The sequence below is a fragment of the Carettochelys insculpta genome, chromosome 7 (assembly GCF_033958435.1).
Source record: "Carettochelys insculpta isolate YL-2023 chromosome 7, ASM3395843v1, whole genome shotgun sequence".
NCBI classification, from domain to species: Eukaryota; Metazoa; Chordata; order Testudines; family Carettochelyidae; genus Carettochelys; species Carettochelys insculpta.
In genome coordinates, this window is record NC_134143.1 from 21,133,181 (window position 1) to 21,157,835 (window position 24,655).

Below are 24,655 nucleotides of genomic sequence, written 5' to 3' on the forward strand. Positions count from 1 at the left end.
TGCCCCATGAACGGATACAAATTTACTCAAGAAGCTCTGTCATCACAAAATTGTGATATTAAAGCTCAATTGTTTTAGGAGCACCATCAGGGCCCTATGAGTGAAGGCCAAGTAATTAGGTACTACAGTTTAACAGTTCTCAATTGCTGTAATGGAGTCTGAAATTAATATGAGAAATGAGTTACCGCATGGGCAGCAGCAGCAATGCAAGCCTCCCTACATCGACTGACCAATGTGCTCCAACCCTCACCTGAGCAGACAAAACAGTCAGCTTTCATAACTACTCAAATCTTTGACACACGTAATGCCAGAACGACCAAAAGAGCTGTGATACATCCTCCCCAGTGGCAGGAATACAAGGTTCAGCCTACTACTCACTTGACTGTAGAATGTCCCCAACAATACAGGCTAATGAACAAGTGTGGGCCAGTTTAGCTAGAAATATTAAATTCTATTTCTTCTCACAATCATGCTGTACTTTGGGTCAACCCACTGTTGAAAAATGACAAGAAACCATTAATGAATACATTGGCTAGATAAGGGGATAATTTGGGAATCTTAACAGATTGCAGAGATCAGTTTCTCCTATTCCAAGAACTCCAACAGTGCAATCTACTTGGTCCAGTTGCATGACATGACCCACAGCTTAAGCAGCTCTTGAAAGATATGTTTGATCCTGATGCACTGGAAGGACCAGAAACTTCAGAATTGTTGGTGTGGTGGGAGCTTCATAGTTTCATTTAACTGTAGCCTTAACCCGTTATGATTTTCAGATCCTAAAGCCGCTTTTTGAATTAACTGCCTACACTAAGCCAAGAACAAAGATTAATTTATCTCCTTGAAAACTAGCCCATGGGGAACCGTCTTGCAAAATACTAAGAACTCTACTATACAGCAAAGAATTATAATTCATTGACACTGGTCACAGGTTAGCACAGATAGGCCTTGCCAAAACAGTCTCCTGTTGGAGATGTGGATTTCCCAGAAGCACATAATGGATAACAGAAATTGTCACAGAAATTACTTCCTAGTACAGTAGTCCCTCGAGTTATGTGAGGGTTGTGTTCCCAGGTACCCTCACATAACTCAAATTTCACATGCAGCTTTTTCCCCTGACGGAATGCACATTCTGCAGCTGGGGAAGCATGAAGAGCACCTGTAGCTCCATTTGAAACGTAACTCCTGGGGTTGGGGGGCAGGTGGGAGGGTTAAGCCTGGTAGTGGGTTGGGGCTGTGGGAGAGGGGCAGGGGGTTTAAACCTGGGGTGGGTTAGGGCTGCAGGTGAGGTGGAGGGTGGAGTTGAACTATGGCCGTTCAGGCCTGCAGGGTGTTGAGCCGGAGTTGCACGGGGGAGGGAGGGGGGCAGAGCCCTGGGGGGTTTGAACCAGGGTCATGTGTGATGGCAGTGGGGAGGTTGAACTGGGGATGCAGGGGGGACTGACCTGTGGCTGGGGGAGGAAGTGGGATTTTGAGTTGAACTCAACTTGCATTAACGCGAGTTAAACGCAACTCAAAATTGCACATTGAGGGATTACTGTACTGTGCAATATATTTCTAAATTTTGGAAAATCACCCTCTTACAGAAAGATTGGTTCTCCAGAGCTGTGCTTGAAACCAAACAACTGTCTCACACCCCAGAAACATGTGAAAAGAATCTTTGATTAATCTCTCCAAAATAGAAAGCAAAATGTCACAATTTGATTCCCTTCCTTTTGCATCCATTTTTCTTCTATGACTGTTTTGTTCTTTTGCTTTATTCTCTATTCTCCTCTCACTGGGAGGCTGAGTGGGAGTGGAGGGGGAAGAAGAATCCCCAATAAAATTAAAAAGGTAGAAAGCCCTGTAATGGTGCAATTCTTCAGAAGTCTGCCAAGAACAGGTTTGACACCACAAACTTACTTTATGGATGCCATGAAAAAGGCCACCTGTAGTAACAAATTTCATTCATCATTGACCTGCATTTGAATCAGTGTTCCCAAATGCCAACACTACTCACCTAACATGACACAGAGCCCTTCTCTAATATCTTCAGTAGTAAAGGTGCCTAATTAGAACCCAAGTAACATCTGGTGCAAACTCTCAGCCTTCAGTAACTAGTCTGTTCTTGGTAAGCAACCCTGGTAACATTCACCCTATAAAGAATAGAATCCAATGCACTTTCTAAGATGAAACAGCAGAAGTAAAAGGCAACAGAAAACCTATCATCATCAGAATAAGCAGGTAGGGTTTTGAAGACAGACTGGAAACATCTGTAAACAGCACAGCCATTTTTCCACAGATACTTTTCAGGGGAGTACTGCACTTCCAAGTTTGGAAAAATTTTACCTTTGAAAGTTTTTCAGTGGCACAACTACTCCTGAAACGTATTACCTGGTGACATAAAAAAGGAGAAGAAATGTTCTGAAGAAAAAGCATGTGGCATATTTATTTGTGACAATGAATTGTGGATAATGGTATGGTGTTCACATAATCTAATGATTACAATAAAAGTTGCCTATGGCAACCATGCAAAAGGGTTGAAAAAAATCCAACTGATTAGCAGAAGTGTTTTCAAATGAAGATGGCAAATATCGGTACCTTCAAATTAATTAGATGTGTAACAGGAGGAGCATTTCGCATAGTTTCTCTGAATTTTTAAAATCTAAAATGCACTTTTCCATATGGCTCAGTGCATATGGACAAACTTTAAGCACACATAGCATAATTATAACTCCACATCTGTTACAAGAGAATAGCCTAATTTCCTACAGACCCCACCTAAGGCACATCTGTTTTATGCCAGGCTCGTCACGATGGTGCCTGCATATGCCATTTTAAAATAATCTCTAATACATATGGATATCACCTATATATGTCCATAATTCAATCCTTATTGCTGTTGTCTAAAATGTTTACCCTCTACATTTTAGATCTGTACATTTCAGAGAAACACTTCTAATATTTGAAGCATCTTTTTCAGTTCATGTATTAGTGAAATTTATATTCTGTTCAATACAGGGAAAAATAATTTCTGCTACTCTTAACAGAAGGCCTTCCACTGAACATTTATAAGACCATTTCAGTTTAGATAACTCTTTTTTAATCTGATGCAATGAAGTTCTTTGAAAAACATCTGGACCAAAATGAAATCCAGCATGGAGGAGTGGACGGGTTACTTCAGGCCTTAGGACATTTTGTTCCTTACTTAAAAAGCCTCCATTTGTAGTGCTGACCTCTCTCAGCAGTGCTTGCATTGTTAGCACTGTCTAGCCAATTATAAAGATAACTTATCAAAAAACCAGTCATCAGTACAAAAAGCCTGTACTTTAGATTTTCCTTTAGTCTGCTTTCACTGATTACAGAAATCATTTATTCAAGCAGTTGGTTCAAACATACATACCAGGGACTATTCCAGTATCCCCTGCATGCAGGCCCATAGTTATACGGAAAAATAACAGCATGAATTATATATACACACACATTAGCCAGTAAACATACACTTAAGGAATTCTTGCAAAATGGAAACACTGGATATTAATTTATGCACTTTTAAGATGAGCATCTTTCAAACCTAGTATAGTCTGGAGCATAGACCTACTGTCAGAAGTTCTAGGTTCTAACTTGAAGGATGTTTAGGTTTGTTGTTTAACTTCAATCACCTTTTCGTCGTCTGTAAAGTGAGGAATTTAACATTTGTATAAGGATAGTTAAGTTAGGGGATTAATTATTTAAGGCTTGTGAGGCATTTTGTAATTGTTGCTGCCTTGACAGGAACTTATTAATTTTAGCCATATAAAGAAGGAAGCAGCTCATCATTATTTATGACCAAATCATTCCTCTTACAGAAGGAGCCATACTCATTTGACCTTTGCTAGTCTTCATACCATCTTCATTTGCACACAAGATTTGCTCCTTACTTCTTGAAGAAGTGACTGAGTAATGGACAATTTGTTTAAGTATTACCTACTTAAACATCAGCATTTTTACAAAATAATGTGTCATGTCACATGTAACAGTATACATCAAATGTAACTATCATTTAACAAACAAATGAACAAAATAAATTTTGTAATGAATTCTCCTGGAGTAAGTCTACACAGCAAAGTAGAAATAACATCCATTATTTTGAAATAATTAGCCTAACATCTACACAATGCAACCTCTATTTTGAATTAATATCAAAATAGCGGTTGGCTTATTTCACAATTGGTAAACCACCTTCGACAAGGAATAGTGCCTATTTTGAAGCAGTAGCTGTTATAACAGGGAATAGAGACTATTTCAAAATAAACCATGGTACATCCAATGGCTCTATTTCAAAATAGGCTGTATGTGGATAAATGCTGTATTTCAACACACCTAAACTCTATTTCAAAATGCATTTCAGCATGTAGCAGGATTGTTTTGAAATAAGCTCTTCCAGAATAGCATATTTGGAAATAAAGCTGTCGTGGAGACAAACTCTTGGAGTATGGAGTTTTATTTACTGAATTAGCCAATTCAGTAACTAGTTTCTCAGAAAGTATAAATTAGCAAAGGTCTACTTCAACAATAAAAATACACCATATTGCATGTTTGTAAATAATTCTGGAGTGCAAAATGTTGAATAATGGAACGTTTATTGCATTGGTATGTTCCACCACAGTGAACCTGAACTTACATGTAACCTCCACAGAAAACTAAAAGAAATCTTTCTGAAAGCTTGTTGTAAACTAGGTTGTGCACATACCTATGTATTGTCAAACCAAAATTTAGATAACTGAGATCTGTGTAAATACAAAATGTTTGCTAGCCCCATACAACATATGCTAAAATTAAAACTCCTAATAATAAAGAAATAAATGTTAAAGAAAAAAGTGTATTTCCAATAAAGCAATACAATTTTCATTCTTGAAAATAGGTCTTATTCAATCAGGCTCTAGTTAAGATTCCAAGATACAGTTCTGTATATACAGAAGGAAAACAAGGAACATAATAACACCATGACAGATCCATACTTCTCATAACAATCCAAAAATCAGAAACAGAAGATGAGCAGGTTAAGATTAAAGGTGGAGGTGGGGCGGAACCCAATTCTTTCTTTAGTTTGCTTCTGCTGCTATAACTACTTAAACAATTACTTGTTTCCAGTAATCTTTGAAAATTGTGACATATTGGCTACATCTTCAATAGCTCCTTCTTTTCAAAAGGGGCATAGTAATGAGCGAGGTTGGAAGATGCTACTGAGGCACTGTCATGAATCTGTAGCACCTCATTAACATGATGATGGCAATAGGAATTCAAATCATGCACCACCCGTGTAGATGGGGTCCTTTCAAAAGGACCCCCCAGTTTTCAAAAGCCCCTTATTCCTAAAACAAAAGGATTTTGAATTGCTGCGGCCGCCATTATGCATATTCATGGCAGTACCTCATCAGCATCTTCCGACCTCGCTCATTACCATGTCCCTTTTGAAAAAAAGGGGCTAGTGTAGATGTAGCCAGTGTTTTAAAATGACAGGTGATATTCTGTTTTCTATATATTTTGGCCAGAAATTATATAATGGGTGCAGATGCAAACTGATACTACAAGTAAATTAACATAAACAGCAGATTTAGACTTATGGCCAACATAATCTGGGTCAGAGCCAGATAGGTCCAGGACAAAAGAAGTGCTGGTTTTATGCCATGAGCCTCCTTTCCCTTGACTCCAGAGATCAGGCTCCATAGACGGGCCCAAAAATTAGCCCATTTCCAAGGCAATGTCACTATTCCCAGCCTCCTAAGGAATACCTTTGTATGTAGTGAATGATTCAACCTTCATTTATACAACTTTCCCCCACAAAAACAAGGAAACCATAAATATAAATATTAAAGGAGGGTTAGGAGTAAGAGTCCTCCCTAAATGAAATGTGTTTTAATGAAAAGCTCCTGGTCTCAAATGTTGTGAGACACTAGATGTTAGACACAGAAATTCTCTCTTCCAAACTTGCATAAACAGACCCCGGGGTTTGGAAACAGCTGGTACATGCCCATACCACAATGGTATCAATCTATGCTGCTACTCACATATTTTGGAATCTGGGCTTTTTTTTAAGGTTTCTACGTATGATTATTAAGAAACCATAAAAATTTGAACTGAGTACAGCTGAAGCAGATGTAAGTTTGCAGAGAGGCTGGAACAAGAAAGAGGTACGAGCTACTCACTCATCTCAACTCAGATGCTCAGTGATAGTAAACCATGTTGACATTTAAATTATTTCTTTCCTCAGAGGAAAGAAGATGGTAGATCATACGTCTTCTCCATTTCTTCAGTGACATTTTGGTTTTAAAAGGGAAATTGTGATGAACTCCCCACATCCGCCATGCCCCATCAAAACACACACAAACCGTGCCAAGGGAAGCTGAACTCAAGGAGTCAAGTAGAGCACAGTGATCTGCATAATATACAAGGGCTACATTCATTTTGACTACTCACATGAGAAGTTTCGTTTTTGGGAATGATATTAGAATAGTGACATCCGCACTTGCTTTCTCCGCCTCAGTCTGACAGCTGGCCAGTCCTCTCTTCTTAGTTTTTTTCGACTCAAAAACAACAGCCTAAAACTTCATGAGTCCAGACATTGAATTTAAAATCCCCTAACTAGGAATAACCTATAATGATTACAATTTGTCCCTTAATGGCATGTTTAAATATAAACATTTAATCCTTTTTATTGAACAAAGTAACACAAACATCAATCCATTTTACCTGTGCTTACTCAGTGCAGACAGACATTTGGACCATCCCAAAGTACATAGACTCAATTCTTGCATGTACAAAATGACAAGATTACAGCACACAATTCCTGGTGGGTGTCTCCCCTCTTCCCTTCCGCAGTAGCAAGGGGATAAGGCAAGATATGATCATTGGGTCTTTGGTTTTGAGTCTTTCCTTTCATCTCAGTATAACAGGCAACTACATTACTTAGTTTTAATCTGTAGCAAATTTTAGTAGTTATGACATTTATTTTCTCCTACTAAAAAATTAAAACTGTAGATTTCGTTCTCAAGGAAGGGAGCTGATTCTGACACAGGCCCTGAAGCTACATCTACACATGCCGCTTCTTCCAGAATTTTGAGGAAGAAGGGCTTCCAGAAGGAGGGTTTCCTTCCGGACAATCCCCGCAGGCTGCATATGTATTTTGGAGTCCGGAAGAGCTTCTTCCGGACTCCGAATCACATGCCCATAGGCTAATAAGGCACAGGAAATTTACATCCACGCCTCATTAGCATCTTCCAGACAGCTCATTACCATGCCGCTTCCAGAGGAAGCAGCACGTGTAGATGTAGCCTGAGTGCTTCATGGGCAGCTTTACTGTCAGTTTAAATTCTCCTGCTCAGTTTTATACAGAAGCCAGAAGCCTGAGCATAACAACTCTCCTGCTCAATCAATGTAACAAGAGCTTACAACAAGCTTTGTGCTAACTCTTCTGCTGCTTACTTTGAGTTCCAGAGATTTCACTGAAGACTGGGTTCTGAAGATGGAGGAAGCCTCCATTTTGTGATATCAATGGAGCACCATTTGTCCTTGGTTGTTTAAATTTCTGCTGCATTTTGTATAACCAAAATTAAATTTGCAAGACAGATTTTGATTTAACAACTGTGGTCACACCAACACTTTGTGCTATGCTGCCACGTCTATTTAAAATTCAACAGCATGCTTGAGCTCCAAAAGTTTAAACATTGTGCAAAGTAAAGCACATTTAGCAATTGACTATGTTAGTGGACATAAAAAACTTTCTTTCCTTCTCCTTAGAATTAATTTCCTGAGACAAAGCAGTGGCAGGTGGAGATGGAGCCTCCACACACTGTGGGATTTGACCCAGGCAATCACTGTCACATTCAAAGAGTGACAATTGGAAGTGCAATGGTAAATATACACCAAAGGAAAGGAAAAGTTAAAAGAGTAAACAGAGCACTGCTGTTCAAGGACCATTTAATAAAACCCATTGATTTGCCTCCACAGTCAAGCCCCAACACCACCACCACATTATCATCATCCCAATCCCAGACACATTCCTCTTTTGCATCGCCTACTCTTCACCCTTACTTTCTCTACTACTCCTTCTTATCACTTCAGAACTTAGACATTTTTATTCCTTGTCACCTGATCAGTGTCCAGCAGGATTTCCAAGCAGCAAGAATTTCATGATCTAGGTGACAATATTAGCAACAACAAGCAAACAAATCACAACCACGCTTATCAGCATCTTTGAAAACAAAAGAACACTGCATGACAATGCCATGTATGTCAACAGAATTGTCCATCTGCCAGACATCAATCCCCAGGTAGCATCTGTGAAGGACAAGTGAGACACCTTAGCAAGAATTGTGTGCAATACTTATGTCTTAAAAATCACTTAATTTGAAATTTGTTTCTCACAAAATGTTCTAATGTTCCTAATTTTTGGAATGTTGAGTTTTGCATTCACATACTTACTTGCATCTTGAGACTACCCTAAAACAGAACATGAGCTCCCTCTTGTGTTGGAAAAAACATTAGAGCTGGTTGGAACATTTCATCAAAACTGAAATGTTTTAAGGAGACTTGAGACACTAGGTGGGTATGGGGGAGGGCAAGGCAAAATCTTTTATTAGACTGACTCCTGCTAGTAAGACACAAGCATTTGAACTTACACAGAGCTCTTCGGGTTATATTACCTCACCAACACTGTCTGTCTAATATCCTGGTTCCAACATGCCCACAATCATCACACAAAAAACAAATAAACAAGATTTTGTAAGGAAGCTTGAGAGAGAGAGTCTGACATCTGCAGCATGGTGGGTGGGGCTTGAGATAACCACAGCCCTCTTTTCCCCCATACACTTCTAAATCCAAAAGCCCAGGTTTTGAGACAAAAGTGGAAGTTTCAACACAATTCCTTTTTTGGGGGGGAGGAGAGGAAAGGAGGGGGGGAAGACACAAAAGGTAAAAGGTCTTGTTCTGAGGTAGAAAAAAATCCCAAATTCAAAGCGTTGAAAATTGTCATACAATGGAACAGCTATCCTCTGGTCAGCTCTAAAAACACTCCAAAAATTGTCCAGTTTTGAACACCTGATGCTATTTATTTGGATTTTCTTAGCCAGTAATATGGTAAAAAAGACATGTTATAACCTAGAACCCACAATTCAGAATCTGTACATAATGAAAGTGAATTAACTGCATTTGTCCAGAAAACACAAAATATTCATGTAGCTGTAGTTCAAAATTCTATAGGAGGTTAAGAAATTTAAAATGTAAGGATCAAGTTGATAGTGTGATCAATAAGATAAAAGAAAACAGTCTGTATTATATGGAACATACTCAGTGTTTATTAAAGCAGGGCAGTATATCAAAGCCAGACAGTGAATAAGCTGCCAAGGAAGGATGTGGAATTACTATCACTGGGGATAATCAAAACTAGACAGTACACTATCATCCTTCAGGATAGTTAAGGGATGATAAAATTGATGCTGCCACAATGAAGGGGAATGATTGTATGAGAAATGGCTAACAAACTGTTTGATGTGCGTAGTGATGTGCTTCATTAATATTAAGCGTGTTTATTCCTTTAGGTGGTATGTTTTCCCATGCTATGGGTTCAGTGACAGCTCGCAGGTAAGGGCTGGTCCAAGCTCCTGGAGTACTGGCCAATACGTTAAAACACTTCTATAGTCCTGTATTTGAATAGCTCAAATGAAACTCACCACTGGTCAGACCGTACATACATACATGGCCTTCCAAAACAGCAAAAGTCTTTTGGCACATTGGCAAGACAACACGGCCTGGTGTGACCAGTGGCAGGGCTGGAGACACACAATCACACAGACTGAACTCTGTGCTGGGTCCAAACAGACTAACATGACATTGAGCAAAAGGATCACTAGGCTGCACTGTTGAGGAGTTAGGACTAAGAGAACCTGCACTTCTGACACAGAACATGGAAAGGCAACAGTCACTATTCCAGACTTCGGGGCAGCCACAGACACAGTTTCTCAGTCACACCACCTCCCAAAATACAAAATAAACCAATATTAATTAGTTCTCCAACAATGTCAATAGTCTTTGCACAAAAGAAAGGGAGAGCACTAAATCTCCTGCTTTACAGGTTAAGTACAGATATATATTACAAAATGTAGGTCCAAAGAAGATAGACACCGTCATGCACCTCCAAAGGCACTGCCTGCCTTAAAAAGTATCACACTCAACAGTGAAGATCCAAACAGTCAAAAGGAGCCAAGAGCACTTCCTCAGATTCCTTAGTGCAGCATCAATACCTAACAGTCTCAAATAAAATGCCTCAACGCTTTTAAACACACACAGGCTGTGTCTACACTAGCCCCAAACTTCGAAATGGCCATGTAAATGGCCATTTCTAAGTTTACTAATGAAGCGCTGAAATGCATATTCAGCGCTTCATTAGCATTCGGGCAGCCGCAGCACTTCGAAATTGATGCGCCTCGCCGCTGTGCGGCTCGTCCCGACGGGGCTCCTTTTCGAAAGGACCCCGCCTACTTCGAAGTCCCCTTATTCCAACCTGGTCACAGGAATAAGGGGACTTCGAAGTAGGCGGGGTCCTTTTGAAAAGGAGCTCCGTCGGGACGAGACACGCGGCAGCGAGGCGCGTCAATTTCAAAGTGCCGCAGCCGCCCGGATGCTAATGAGGCGCTGAATATGCATTTCAGCGCTTCATTAGTAAACTTGGAAATGGCCATTTGCATGGCCATTTCGAAGTTTGGGGCTAGTGTAGACATAGCCACAGTGTAAATGTCAAGCTTCATTAGATCTAGCTCATCTTCTCTAATGGTCTGATTAGCTCCCTCATGGTTTAAACCATCCTTTTCAATTAAATTAGACTTAGCTGTAAAAAAATATACAGGCTGTAAAAAAAACCCTATGATTCATGCTTGGAAGAAATCCAGAAAGAGAGAGAATTTCTATTAAATTTTAAATCTGAATTCCAAAGCACAGAGGCGAATAAACATCAGGTGGAATCTTGTAAACCTGAACTAAATTTGCTACGCGACCATATTTGGGACAGGGTGATATGGGGGGGAAGGAGCGCCTCCTTCCGGCGCCACTGAAGCGTGGGCAGCCAGGAAATGGGGGGCAGCCGGCAGTGCTCTTCCCAGCTCCCTAAGCCTCCGGGAGCTGGGAAGGGTCCAGCAGCTGCTGGTGTTCCCCCATCTTCACCAAGCCTTGGGGGACTGGGAAGGAGTTGGCAACTGCTAGTGTTTCCCAGCTTCGCTGAGCCTTGGAGAGAGGTGAAGTGGCAAGCAGCTGCTGGTGCTCCCCCCCAGATTTGCTGAGTTTCAGGAAGCCATGAAACGGACAGCAGCCACCGGTGCTTCCCTGAGTCTTGGGGAGCCAAGAAGGAGACAGCAGCTGCTGGTGGTCCCCAGGCTTCCCAAAGGTGCAGAGAAGCAGAGTACCAACTTACACTATCTTTGGAGGGGGCCTCCTGCTGGCTTGCTCTTCCTGCGGCCTGAGAGCACATAAGGTCTCCACGTGTTCTCCAGCCAGCAGCTGTGCCTGTGCATGCTGCAGACGGAAAAGGTAAGCTGGTGGGGGACCAAATACGAGGCAATTACCTCTTTTAAAAAATAAGTCAGGACTCCTTTGTGGCACCTGAAATATGGGGTTGTCCTGATCAATACTATAATCCCAGTCAGCCCACTAAAAGAGCTGGGATTCTTCCCACACTAGAACTTGCAGATCATTCTCCAGAATTAGGGTCTCAGAATATACATACGGTAAACTCTTTCATATCCAGCAGCTCCAGGACCAGGAGGTTGCTGGATATTCAAATATTCTGGATAATAGAGGGGTACACCTAGCAATGCATAACATTAAAGAAAAAAAGATTAGATATCAAGAAACAAACAAAAATGTACACAGTGTTTTATTTACCAAAAACAGTATATTGTACATCAGTGGTTCCCAACCTTTTCAATAACATGGCACCCTTCAATGAGACAAACAATTTCACAGTGTGCAATCTTGTTCAGCTGAATCAATTGGTTATAAATGTAACATTTACTTACATTTACTATGGTTACAGTCTTACTAGAGAGATTTGCAACATAGTAGTTCATATAACAAGCTAAACAAGGATCAACTGCATTAATGTTTCAAATCTACTTCAGAACACACTGTCTTAGACAGCGAGCACAGACACATTTTCAAAATCTGCTTAACACCACAATAAGGATGTTGAGTAAACGAGTTACTAGTGAAAGCAGGCTCCCCTCTCTGTCCGTCTGCTGGAGCCAGGACATGGCATTTAAACCACATACTAGATCCAACTGGCTCCTGCCCTCCCCCTTTTCATAGGAGAGAGGTGGGCAGACTCCCTGCCAGCTTATTCGGGTCAGGAAGCAGCATTTCAGCTACCTCACAGTGCAAATGGAGTCCTGCAGGGTCAGCATTTCAGAGTCACAGCAAGGAGAAATTGAAAAAATTTCAGGGCACCCTTGAAAACCACTGCTGTACACTGTAAACTCACACTATATTTGCTGTATTTATTTACTGCCTCTGTACTGTACTTATGGAAAACAGCTAAAAACTTCCTTATGGTTAAAATGCCGGTTATTTGAGAGTTCCAGATGACACAATGCTGGATGTGAAAGTTTACTATATAGGCTTTGTCAGTGGTGCTGATGAACTGGTCTGCAGTACTTGTCTTAGACTTTAGTAATATGCATTTCATCTTTATAGTTGAGAAAACAGTCTTCCAAAGAAAAAAAATATAACTTTTTGCCCATAAAACTATTAAATTAACTTTGAGAGAAAATTAAACAAATTACAGCAATTAACTCTGATGTTGTGCAGTTAACAATAGGTGAGATTTCCTCTGGGCAAGAAATCCAAGTCACATCTGAATTTATTTAAAATTATAAATGCTTTCACATCAACTTACTGCATAAATATAAAGAACAAAGACAAAAAGTAAGGACACAGATGTTCTAAAGATAAATATCCAAGCCCACAAAGACACATTAAAGACAGCACTCATCATGATTATCACCATCGAGCGCACATATGTGAAATCATCAGCACATTGTTCACTTTGTTATTCCTACACATCATCAAGAGATATGTACACAAGTATATGCATATGAAGACACACTTCTGTTTTGGCTCTCTAATCAGTAGTTCTTGGACCTTTACATGAGGCTTTATTGTTAACTCTGTAAGCTACCTGCCATTAACAGAAATAAATGAGCTAGAAATAATCAGGGATTCATACCAAACAAGCCCCTTGATATGTCTTTTAAAACTGATTAGCCAGGACTTTTGTAAAATAATCTGAAAATAAAGTACAAAAATTAAGGCACCCATATTCTTGAAGAGCCGGAAAAACCTCTTACCTACACATTTTTGCAGGTGGTCATGTAATACTAGCCATAACATGATAGATGTTTTATGCTTCTGTCCAAAGTAATTAAAAAAAGACAAATCAACATAATGTTGGATAGTAGTATTTCAGCCTTTTATACTTTTATGTGGAGTTAGTGTTGTGCCACTCAGTCATTTCTGACTTTTTACAAAAAAAAAAAAAAAAACATGAGTAAAATAATTATTCTAATGATTCACCTTCACATTTCACAATTTATGACTCGCTCTGTACAGCTTGCATTGTACAGTAAACTTTTTTATATCTGGCATTCTATTATCGGGAACTCTCAAATAAGTGGCATTTTAACCAGAAGTAAATTTTAGCGTACAGTAAACCCTCGATGTAATGGAACCTGATATAATGGACTTCAGAAATGGACACTGTCTGCCAGACCCCACCTCTCCTACATAAATGCTGGAGACTCACCAGAGCCACCACCAAGGCTGGAGGGGCCATCGGGGCCAGAGGAGCCAGGGGGTAGGGTGGGGGAGCTGCAGTGGGTTGCAGCTCTCCTCCTCCAGCCCTGTGTACATGGAGCATGTCAGAACCTGGCCACCGCTGCCTGCAATGGTGCTGAGCAGTAGCCGTGGCACTGGAGGCTGCTGCCTGCTGGCAAGCTGGGGGCAGCCACGCTTTACCTTCATGTGGGCAGCTTGGAGCCGGGGGCTGGAGGAGCCACAGTGCTGAGATTTGCAGGAGGTGGAAGGAACCAGGCTGGCATTCAGCTCCTCTCCTGGTAACTGGGAGAGGGAGATGGAGGTATGAGGGGAAGAATGGAGTCGGGGGGAAGAAGGGGGCAGAGGACAGGAGTGAGTGATGGACCGGGAAGGTCAGTGCATCATCATACAGAGCATAACCAATTGGCTATAATGGATTTTCAGCATTAACGGACATCCCTCCCCCGCTTACTCCATTAAAGTGGGGGTTTACTGTACTGAAAGTAAATACAAATAAATGCAGCAAATGCAGTATAAGTTTACAGTGTACAATACTACTGTTCTTGGTAAGTATAGTAATCTTCATACAGTTTTGTTTCTTTCTTGATATCTAATCTTGTTTTTCTTTAGTGTTATGCACTGCTAGGTATATATCTCTATTATCCAGAATATTTAAATGTCCGGAAGCCTCCCAGTCCCAGTGAAGCTGGATATGAGAAAGAGTTCACTGTATTCTCTCTTTGCTTCTCACTTGACTAACTCCTTTTAAGTATAAGGTGGACAATAGGTTATCCTTGTTTATCAGACAGGACAAAAGTGGAAATGTAATTCTTAATATACCACTTCCTCTACACACCAAATACATAATTTAATACAGGCTCTACTTCCCCTTACCCTCAAATCACAAAAAATTATTTTACAACTGTAGCCTCCAAAAAAGAATAAAATACTTCATTGTATTATGCTCAAGATTTGCATTAGGTTAATAATCATACAATGTTAATTCAGATTAACTGTTTTTAGTAGCTGCCTGATACAGAACATTATTTCAAGAACGTAAATTTCACTTTCAAATGTACTAGGTATGATTAGTAAAATCAAAAGATTGTCTTAAAACACAAGCTTCCAAGAGCAACCTGAATACATTAGCACAGGCGACCTTCTTTCTGTAGTGTACTGTCATATATTATTGTGAAAAATTGCCACATTAGGCATATTGATTCATTGAGAATATAAGTTATTAGGCAAGTGTTTTGGATTTAATTTAGTGGCACAATACACAGGAGAGCCATAAAACAAAGCATATTAGGTTCTGCTATTTCCAGCAACTGGAAGACAGGAAGACCAACATTTGCACTTAAAATGCAGAAAACCCCACTAAATATTGCCACTTCAGCTCAGTACCATTTTCAATTTTCTAATTATAGACAGAACGATAAATTTCAGTAAATATGTTCACCTTTACTTTATTCGGATAGAAATATAATTAAATCCACTACAACACACAGTCATTGTTTTACCTAGGTAAATACTTCCTCCCCAACTCCCTTTTCACTTTGTAATGACACAGGAAACTGCTGAAGATTTCAACTGATGATAATTTAAAGCATTGGTGGGCAACCTGCCGCCATGAAGGGTCTACATCTGGCCCGTGAGATTTTTTTTCAACCATTGCCCATATGCAGGGTTGCCAAATTCCACTGGTTTCCATCCCACATTGTTTTTTTCCTACCAGCATTATTAAAGCAACAGGCACCTAAAGCAAGGGCACATGAAGTGAGTTGTGTGATGATTGCCATATAATCTTAACTGAGAGAGCCGTTCACTCCTTCTGCATTCAATCAAAGCACTCATCATCAATAACCATGGACTCAACAACCGCTGATGTCTGATGCCTCACTCATTATTTTCTTCCATCTCTACCTGTACACTGAGAAGTGGCTTAGTTTCTATAGACTCTCTCTGCACCAATCTACTACATCATCTACCCATTCTCTGTGGGGTTTGCCTCTGCTATTCGAACTGTCCATTATGCCAAATACCAGGGTTTTGATTTTTTGTTTGTGGTTCATTCTGCAAATATGCTTGAAGAGCTGTAACTTCCTTTGTATAACCTTCTGCAATAGGTTCTCTTTTGGCTGTATCTTCCTTTATAATTTCTTGTTGGTGACCTTTGGCATTCATCCTATTCTCAGGATCTTTCTATAACAACTCCTCTTGAATAGCAATATTCTTCTCTTCAAATCTTTTGTTATGACCCATGGCTCACATCCATAACATGCTGCTGAATACACATGTTTTCAAGACGCTCAGCTTCCTTCCCAAGCTAATTGCTTTGCTTTTCCAGATCTTATCCATTGCCTTCAAACTTGCTCTTGCTTTTGCTATGCTAGTCACTATTCCCTTCTCCCAGTCTAGATCATATGTTATGTTGCTCCCCCGATGCATGAAATTCCCTGTGTTCTCTAGTTCAATCCCATCTACACTGAGCTTCCTTCCTATTTCTTTATCTCCAAATACCATTGGTTTTGTTTATTGATTTTCATAATCAGTCCATACTGCTTTCCTTCCTGGTTCAGCACCTGCACCATTCTCACTAGCTTCTCTTCATCTTCTTTAATGATAACTACATCAACTGCGAACCTCAAGTTGTTAATTTTTATCCCACGAACAGATATCTCTTCTACCTCTTCCTTTATATTGTCCATAGCTCTCTCTAGGTGCGTGCTGAAGATACTTGACTATACCGGATTTCCTCATCTCAAAGCACTGCTACAGGTCAATTGGCACACCCCACAAATTCTAAACACTCAAGTATAATTAGCAAAACTACCCTATTGCAGGAGATTGTCTGATTACAACAATCTTGTGACCCACTGAAATGAAGAAAGGCCTACTCACTAGTCTAGGTCTCTTGCCCATCCCTGTTTTAAAAGGCTTGGAAGGCTGGTGGGTGGTATTTTATTAAATTAAATTCAGCCACTCCTTATCATATCAATAATTTGGCTATCAGGATCAGATATTATGCCTGCTATACTGATCCTACCTCACAGACCGAGACACAAAACAGATCAGCTGACATACAAGCCACACTGAACCACAGAGAAAACTGCTGCTAATATTGGATAATATAGCTATTTTACATCCTCAAGACTGATTTAGATCTCTAAGAAGATAACTTTGGGAGTTTTGTTTTTCTGCATTTAAGTATGTTCCTCACTGCAGTTGTTGCCAGGATTGTTAGGTGATATAGATACTTCTATTTTCTGTTACTGATTTTACAACTGTGTAACAATTGTTTAAAGTACAGCAGACCCCTGACTTACATGATTTCAACTTATGTGTTTCTTGCAATAACGTGAGTCAAAATTGTGAGTGGCGGGGAGCTGGGAACCAACCACGGCATAGGTCAATTTTGTAGCTCTAGCAAGCAGAGGGAAGCCAGGAGCCAGGCTACCACCTGGTTCTCAACTCCCCACCACTTGCTAGAGCCAGGAAACTGATCACCGCTGCTGCTCCTGGCTCTGGGATCCCCAACGCTCACAGGAGCAGGGAGCCAGGTGCAGCCAGGACCAGGAAGGCCCAAAGGCAGCAGGGCGTCTACCTTGCCAGGTCCTGACTTATGTGAAATTTGACTTATGCATGGTTGCCCAGGAACACAACCTATGCATGTCAGGGGTCTACTGTATTTTTTTTATTTATATATATATATATATATATATATATATATATATATATATATATATATATATATATGTTACACACACAAATCCCACAAGCCTAAAAAAACTATTTTTTTTTGCTTTTAAGAATTTAGTAATATTCTTTAACACCTTTTAAGTAAAATCATTTTGTCAAAACAAACGTGAGCAAAAAGATACTACAAATTTGAAAAGGAATTAAGATTAGGTGAATATGGAAGAAAAGAGGTAACTCTTTGATTCAATTAAAAATAATACGTTCCCTAGTTTGAAATATTTAAAAAGTTCTCTCTCTGCATTAATCCTTACCAACCAAGAAAATATGTTTAGCAATGCAAAGTTAAACGACATTATTTCATGCCTTTTAAGACATCAGTTGTCAGCATATTAAATGCCAGAAAGTTGCCTGTACAAACAAATTATCCTCATCGAACCTATGTATTTAGGTATGTATTATAAGGTTAAACCATATTTTCATGAGTCATTCAGAGCAGTGAATGGACAGTAAATGAGGCAGAACATTTCAAGCAGAGAAAAAAAAATTCTCGTGTTTAAGGCACTGAACTGCAACACATCAGAGCCGGGACTCTGATGCTTCTGTCAGATTTCCAAAATTATGTTGACCCAGTCTATGAAATATAAATAAATACACACAAGGGGGTCATTTTAAAGTAGGACAAGGAACATTAGTTCTATCATTTCCTAACTTTCAAGTTCTAGACCTTACAACCTTAACATTATCATCAATGTATTTTATATGCTCTCACTGAAGGCATACATGTACCTAGACACAATTCTGCTACCTGCTTAGGGCCAAGTCAGAAGCTCTTGCTCACATCCAAGGACCGCAACTAGACTGTGGAAATTTAGCCCTATAATTAGGGAAGAGACCAGGAATAGCCAATTCAAAAATACCAAAGTATTATTAATGGGGGCACCTCTATGTCACATAGACCTGATCTCAAATGTATCAGGCAATATACTGCTCCCCAATCTACTTTTCTACTAAACAAACATCATTTACAGTTACTTAAACAAAAAACAAACAAAAAACCCACAAAAAATAAAAATGTATTTCTCAACAGTTTTAAAAAACGAAAAGGGCTTTAATATTCAAAAAGGTGCTCACCCAAAACTTAGCCACTGTCCTAATAATTATAACTCAATTAAGGAAATCACAAGCAGAAGCACATAACAAGAATTTGATAATATGATAGCATAAAACAAACCAGTAGGTGAGCTGCATCAAGTGCAGAGATTGCACTGTCAACATTCTTCAGAGTCGCATTATTAAATATACTTATGATCCAAAAGTTGCACCCAGATACAACAGGTCCCAATGTACCTTTACTGTTAACAGAATGGGTTATCCAGAGCATAAAATAGCAATGCGCTTACAATTGTGGGCACCTGGATCCTGTGCAAATCAGACTGCAAGTGACTTAAGAACATGTGTAAAGTAATTAGGGGCTGTGAATGCAACCAAAGGCTGTTTCAGTCTCCAGCTTTAAACAAAATAATTGTATATGTTTCTGTACCACTGCTTAGCAAATTATTTCTTCCTCTCTTTCCAGTGACTCGCCAACCTCTGGACTCTTATTACTGAAGCCAGTTTCGATTTCATCCCACCCACTCAAATGGACTTGTAAATAGGAAAAAGCAACAGTCATCAACAAAACTGTAAGTGCTATCTCCCAAAGTCATCAGATTCAAATTCAGCACTTCATTCCAACTGGCATATTTAGGTCAATCTATAATCATCTACACTGAGCTTCCACAGAAGCTCAGCTTTTAATTCAAAAAAGTTCATCTGCTCTGGTACTGCAAAGTAAGTGAAAGAAGAGATTCTGATAATTTATGAAACCTTTTAAAGTTGCCATGTGCCTTATTCCAAAACTGATTTTAAAGAATTTCTCTAATCAAAATAAATAGTGTTTTTGCTTGCAGTGCTGTTGTAGCTGTGTTAGTCCAGTCGTGTATATCACAGTCACAAAGTGGAGGAGATAATGTGAGAGACCTTACTGGACCAATCTCTAGCAGAGCTCAAAAGCTTACTCAGAGTTCCTCTTCAGATTTGTATACTCAAAAGTTTGTTTCTATCACCATGAGAAGTTGGTCCAGTAAAACATATTGCCACACTCACCGTGGGTCTCTAATTGTTTTTTTTGGGAGCATTCAAAATTTTAACATGTATGAATGAATGTATTTCCATGGTGTGATTTAGCTATCAGGAGAATAGGAAATCAGAAAGTTTGGAGAGCTCTAGGGTCTTGGATTTTCATTATTCTTTGTTCAACATACCAGCACACGGTTTTCAAGCCTGCTCTGGAGTTAAGACTTTGGTACAGCTTTACTCAATTTTTCTGGGAATCTCACACGTAAATCACTGTTACCAAGTGACAGAAGCTACCTTCTCAGCTTTGGATGGATTAACGCCCTCTGTAGTTTATGACTCTATTATTCCTATCTTCTCCAGTGACAGCTGAGATTACTTTGTCTCTAGCTGATGATCTTTTAATCTGATCATCCAAAGTTTTTGAATTTCCACAACAGCACTTGCATGCAATTTGACAAGTTCAGACACATCTGCAGGTGCGTGGTACTAGTTTCAAACATCCCACTGTATTCTTCAATAGCACTTTTGATAAGAAACAGGGATTGTCAAACAGTGATGGCCCTTTAAGAGGGTAAAAAGCAGTGCATATGTGCCTGGTCAGTTGATCCAAGCTGGGCTTAAAGGAAGGCACCTGGGGTCACATATTTGGGTAGAAAAAAGGAGGAGTCAAGTCAGAAAAAAGGGCAGGTGAGAACTTCCTGGAAGGAGAGCTGTCAGAGACTAGAAGACTAGGAAATCCACCAATAGGCTGTGGGGAAGTAACAAATAATGTTTTTGGCCCTTTGTTATGGGCAAAGTTCACTAGATTTGGTAATGAACTGGTCTCAATGAGAATATTAACAAGTTTGTATGGAATTGCAGAGAACTCTCATGTAGGACAATTGAGGCCAGTAGGATTGTTTTGCCAGTCTGCTGCTACAGGGTAGCCCCAGCAGTGTTGCCATATGTCAGAAGTTTTCCCACCACTTTTAAAAATATAGCTACATTTTTACAAGTAGCACCTGAAACAGAATAGATTAATTTCTGGTGGTGAAACCAAGGTTGAAAGCACTGAGTGGTGGAAACTCCACCAAGAGCACAGATGCAAAAAAACACCTCTTCCCAATCACTGCTACGCTGGTGGCATGAAGCTAGTGAATGCTGCCCCAAAAGCAGATGAATCAGGAGCAGAAGGGGGCAGCACCACAGAGCCTTGAAGACAAACTGCACCTTTTACAGGCAACCTTAGCCTAAAGGGATCCCATGAAAGCATGAGCAGTTTTTATAGCTGCCTTCCTGCAGCTGTGCCCCTGCCAGGTTTTCCCAGAACCAAATCCTACTTCAATCTGCTGTGTATATGAGCATAAGAAAGGCATTGCAAAGAGAGGGTGCTTTCTCACATGCATCAAGATGACCAAACATTTTTATACACGTGTGCACTATGAACTTACAAAAAAGCAAACCCATGATTTATGAAGAAAACTACTAAACACCATATATTCAAAATGTACAACCACCTATTGTTTCTCCTATGAAATTTTGGCTTGTGCATGTGTAAAACTTGGTCAACAAAAGAAAAAAACATACATCTCCAACTGTATTTTCTGGTAAAGAAAGTACATTTCAAATTTTCTGGAATATGTGTGTAATAACTATGCAAAACCTACAACAAATCCATAACTTACTAAAATTCTTCTTTATAACTTTTAATTTGACTCTGTCAATACAAATCAAATTCAGTTTCAACCGTACCCAAATTGCCTTCTAGAGAATTTCCTGGATGGAGATCCACCTATTATCTTTATCATCAAAGCAAATCAATAAGTAGTTTTATGTATTTTCCTAATACATTTCTTTCTCTTCTTCCATTATAGAATCTTCTTTTTTGGAACTCAAACTCAAGATACAACATGTCCTACTCTATTCTACTTGAGCTATTGTACTGCCTTCACCAACACATCAAGGAAGAAGTACATTAAGCAAAGTTACTAACATTTGTCAAATACAGCTCTCATTCCTCATCCCCTTGCTAAGAAAACAGTCTGAAGATGGAGCAACTGCTTCCATCTTCACTAGGGTTTGTCTAAAATTTGAACTCAAAACTCTCATACGCTAAAAGAAAGGCGTATCTCTAGAATTACAACTAGTCTATGGGACAGAGAAATAAAGATGAATTAATGAAACTAGACAAGCATAAAAGTAACAAGTTTCTTTTTTGAAAGAAACATTACAAACATAATGAAGTACAGGAACAAATCTGGCAAAATAGCAAGAAGATCACAGAGTAAAGCAGGATTTTACTGGAAGTTAAAGTTCAGGAACACTCTAGAACTTCTGAGCTAGTAATATAAAATGTAGTCCCGACTGCGGTCAGATGCCCTGGGGCAGTGTTCAACTAGCCAGAAACTTAATTATTTGGCAATCCCCATTCTCTGGGGATGACAGATAATCAAGCCTGTACTGTAGCTACCATTGCCAATGAAAATATTACATTAATGCTGATTATAGAAATGCACAGCTGGTAAGTTTTGATAGGCAGGAAAATGAAACAAAAAACGATATATAGTAAGCATAGAAAGAATTCATTGAATTATCTTTCTTACCTTATCACAGAAGTCAGTAAGAGCAGTGAAGTCCCATTTCTTGGCATAAGCAACATTGTATCTCAATATAGCCTCCTAGTTTAAAAAAAAAAAAAAAAGCACACACACACCATCTTAAGAACACATACTGGAATAATAAATACAGATTCTTGGTTGGCATATTAGAAACTTCAAGGAAGTTTTCATTTTTGAAGAAATAGCACCATCTACTGGCAAAAAGCTGTCTTACTACAGAACAAAGCTTGCAACCTAACCAGCAGGCTGCATACAGGCAAAAAATACCTGCTTTGTACTTAACAGTTTTACCTATGTAGAAGACTAGAGGATCAGAACCATGGCATAATTAAGCAGAATAAAAACAAAAATCCCAGGACAAGGCCTAAACATAATCTTAATAAAAATAATTCCAAAGAAAACTATCTTAGGTCTTAATTTGCAATATTCCTTTTTGTCTAATCTCACTTTTTTGTAAACAATGTTTTAAAACATCAGTTTTAAACTGCTTCAAGAAATTTGTCAGCCTCAAAACACAAATTAGATTTTGTTGACAAAGAAAGAGTCACAATATCTTTACCCATCACAGACCATAAAGGCTTTTCAAAATACTCAAAAGGCATAAAGCTTTTTCAGCAGCCTGAATTCTTGTGAAACAGAAATAGAAACAGGGATTCCTGACAGCCCTGAGCTGCAACAGATTAATATGGAGATTGGTCTTCTGAGCTCTCCATTTGCCCTGAGGCATAAAAGCATTGATATGATTCCCCATCCCAACAGCAATGTATTTAAACTGGACAACAGAACAGAATGCCCATGCAGGCATTGAACAGATTTTTCCACCAGTCTAGGGAGTTGCTCACTTATTAGGACAACCACGTAACTGTCTGAGGACTTTGACAAGAGTATAGACCATGTGTCACAGGAGCTGAAGGCAGTTCCTCACCATGTTCAAGGACTCCTCTGAATTGTCCATATCACACTTGATGTTATAAATCTATGTAAGGGAGTGAAGACCTGGCCCATGTTGCCTGTATGCTGAGCACTTGGGCAACCACCCAAGAGAGATTCAGATGCCACCCAGCTGATTAGCAGAGTGCCCACAGCCACCCACAGTGGGCAGCATGGGTTTCCATTGGTGGTACACATCCACATGTGCCTTGGTACACATAAAAAAAATTATTCTGCCCATGGTGGAAAAAGTTAGAGGGAACCTGGGCCCTGCCTGCTGACAAATAGAAGGAAGTCTTCTAAACTACCTTTCCTCTGAGGATTAATGGGGATTTCCTTACATTTAGCTCAAAACTCAATTCTTGGAACAGCAAGGGCTGGAATATCACAATGCTTCATAAGAAATGCCCTTAAGTAGCCAGTCATGAAAGGTACCAGAAGATGAGGATTGCCTCCTGTTCAAGGTAGGCACTCACTACCACCACAACCCTGGAAAACAGCCCTAGGGCAGAGGAGAGAATGAAGGGAAGCACTTTGGAAGTTATCCAGTCCTTTAGTGAATCATAGATATTTCTTGTCTGAAAGGGATATCATCATGTGGAAATAGGCATCTTGCAGGTCCAGGGCTAAAAACCAACCCCCTTCTCCAGTGAAGTAATTATAGCTGCCGCAACCACCATACTGAATTTCTCAGGCTTTACAAACTTGTTTAGAAGTCCCAGATCTAAGATCCGTTTCCACACTCCAACTTTCTTTGTTATAAGTACAATGACTTTGGTAGCAATACTTTGAGTAAAACCCGTGACCCTCTGAGGGGGAAATGACTGGCTCCATTGTTCTTAAATGGAGGAGAGAGAGTTCTTCCACCGTTAGTTCAAGCTCATGAAAGGGGTCCCTGAGAAGGGAAGGGGAAGGAGAACTGAAAGCAGGAAGCAATATACAATGAATGGTATAGTGTGATGTTATGATCTCTATAATCTATTGCTTGTAGTAATTGGCCTCCACGAATGTTGACATCAGAAAGGCAACCCTTAAAAGGGAGGGTGCAGGGCAAACAATTGGAGCTGTAAAACCAGAGATGCAAGAGGATTCCAGCTCATCAAAACTACAGCTTACAAAATCACTGAGTGGTCATAGAGTTGTCCTCTTTCTCTGAGCCTTATGTCTTTTCCTGTAGGGTTCCCTGGAGTCCAGCCTCTTTTCCTGGCGGGCATACAGGGTCCAAGTCTCGCTGCCATAAAGGAGGGTGCTGAGGATGCAGGCTCTGTAGACTTGCATTTTGGTGTGAGCGTACAGCTTGTTGTTATTCCACACTCTCTTGCTGAGTCTGGACAGAGTTGTGGCCGCTTTTCCAATCCTCCTATTTAGCTCAGTGTCCAACGACAGGGTGTCAGTGATGGTGGACCCGAGGTAAACGAACTCGTGGACAACCTCTAACGTATAGTTGTCAATGCTGATTGATGGGGATTCAGCAACATTCTGACCAAGTACGTTTG

General features: G+C 39.8%; 1 protein-coding gene across 1 annotated transcript in view; it reads right to left on the bottom strand.

The window, feature by feature from the left end:
* Window positions 1–24,655, bottom strand: part of PARG (poly(ADP-ribose) glycohydrolase) — a 154,896-nt gene that overhangs the window by 108,951 nt on the left and 21,290 nt on the right. The window contains exon 7 of the mRNA XM_075000097.1: window positions 22,215–22,289. Coding sequence (XP_074856198.1) covers window positions 22,215–22,289 — 75 coding nt within the window. The remainder of the gene's footprint in view (window positions 1–22,214; window positions 22,290–24,655) is intronic.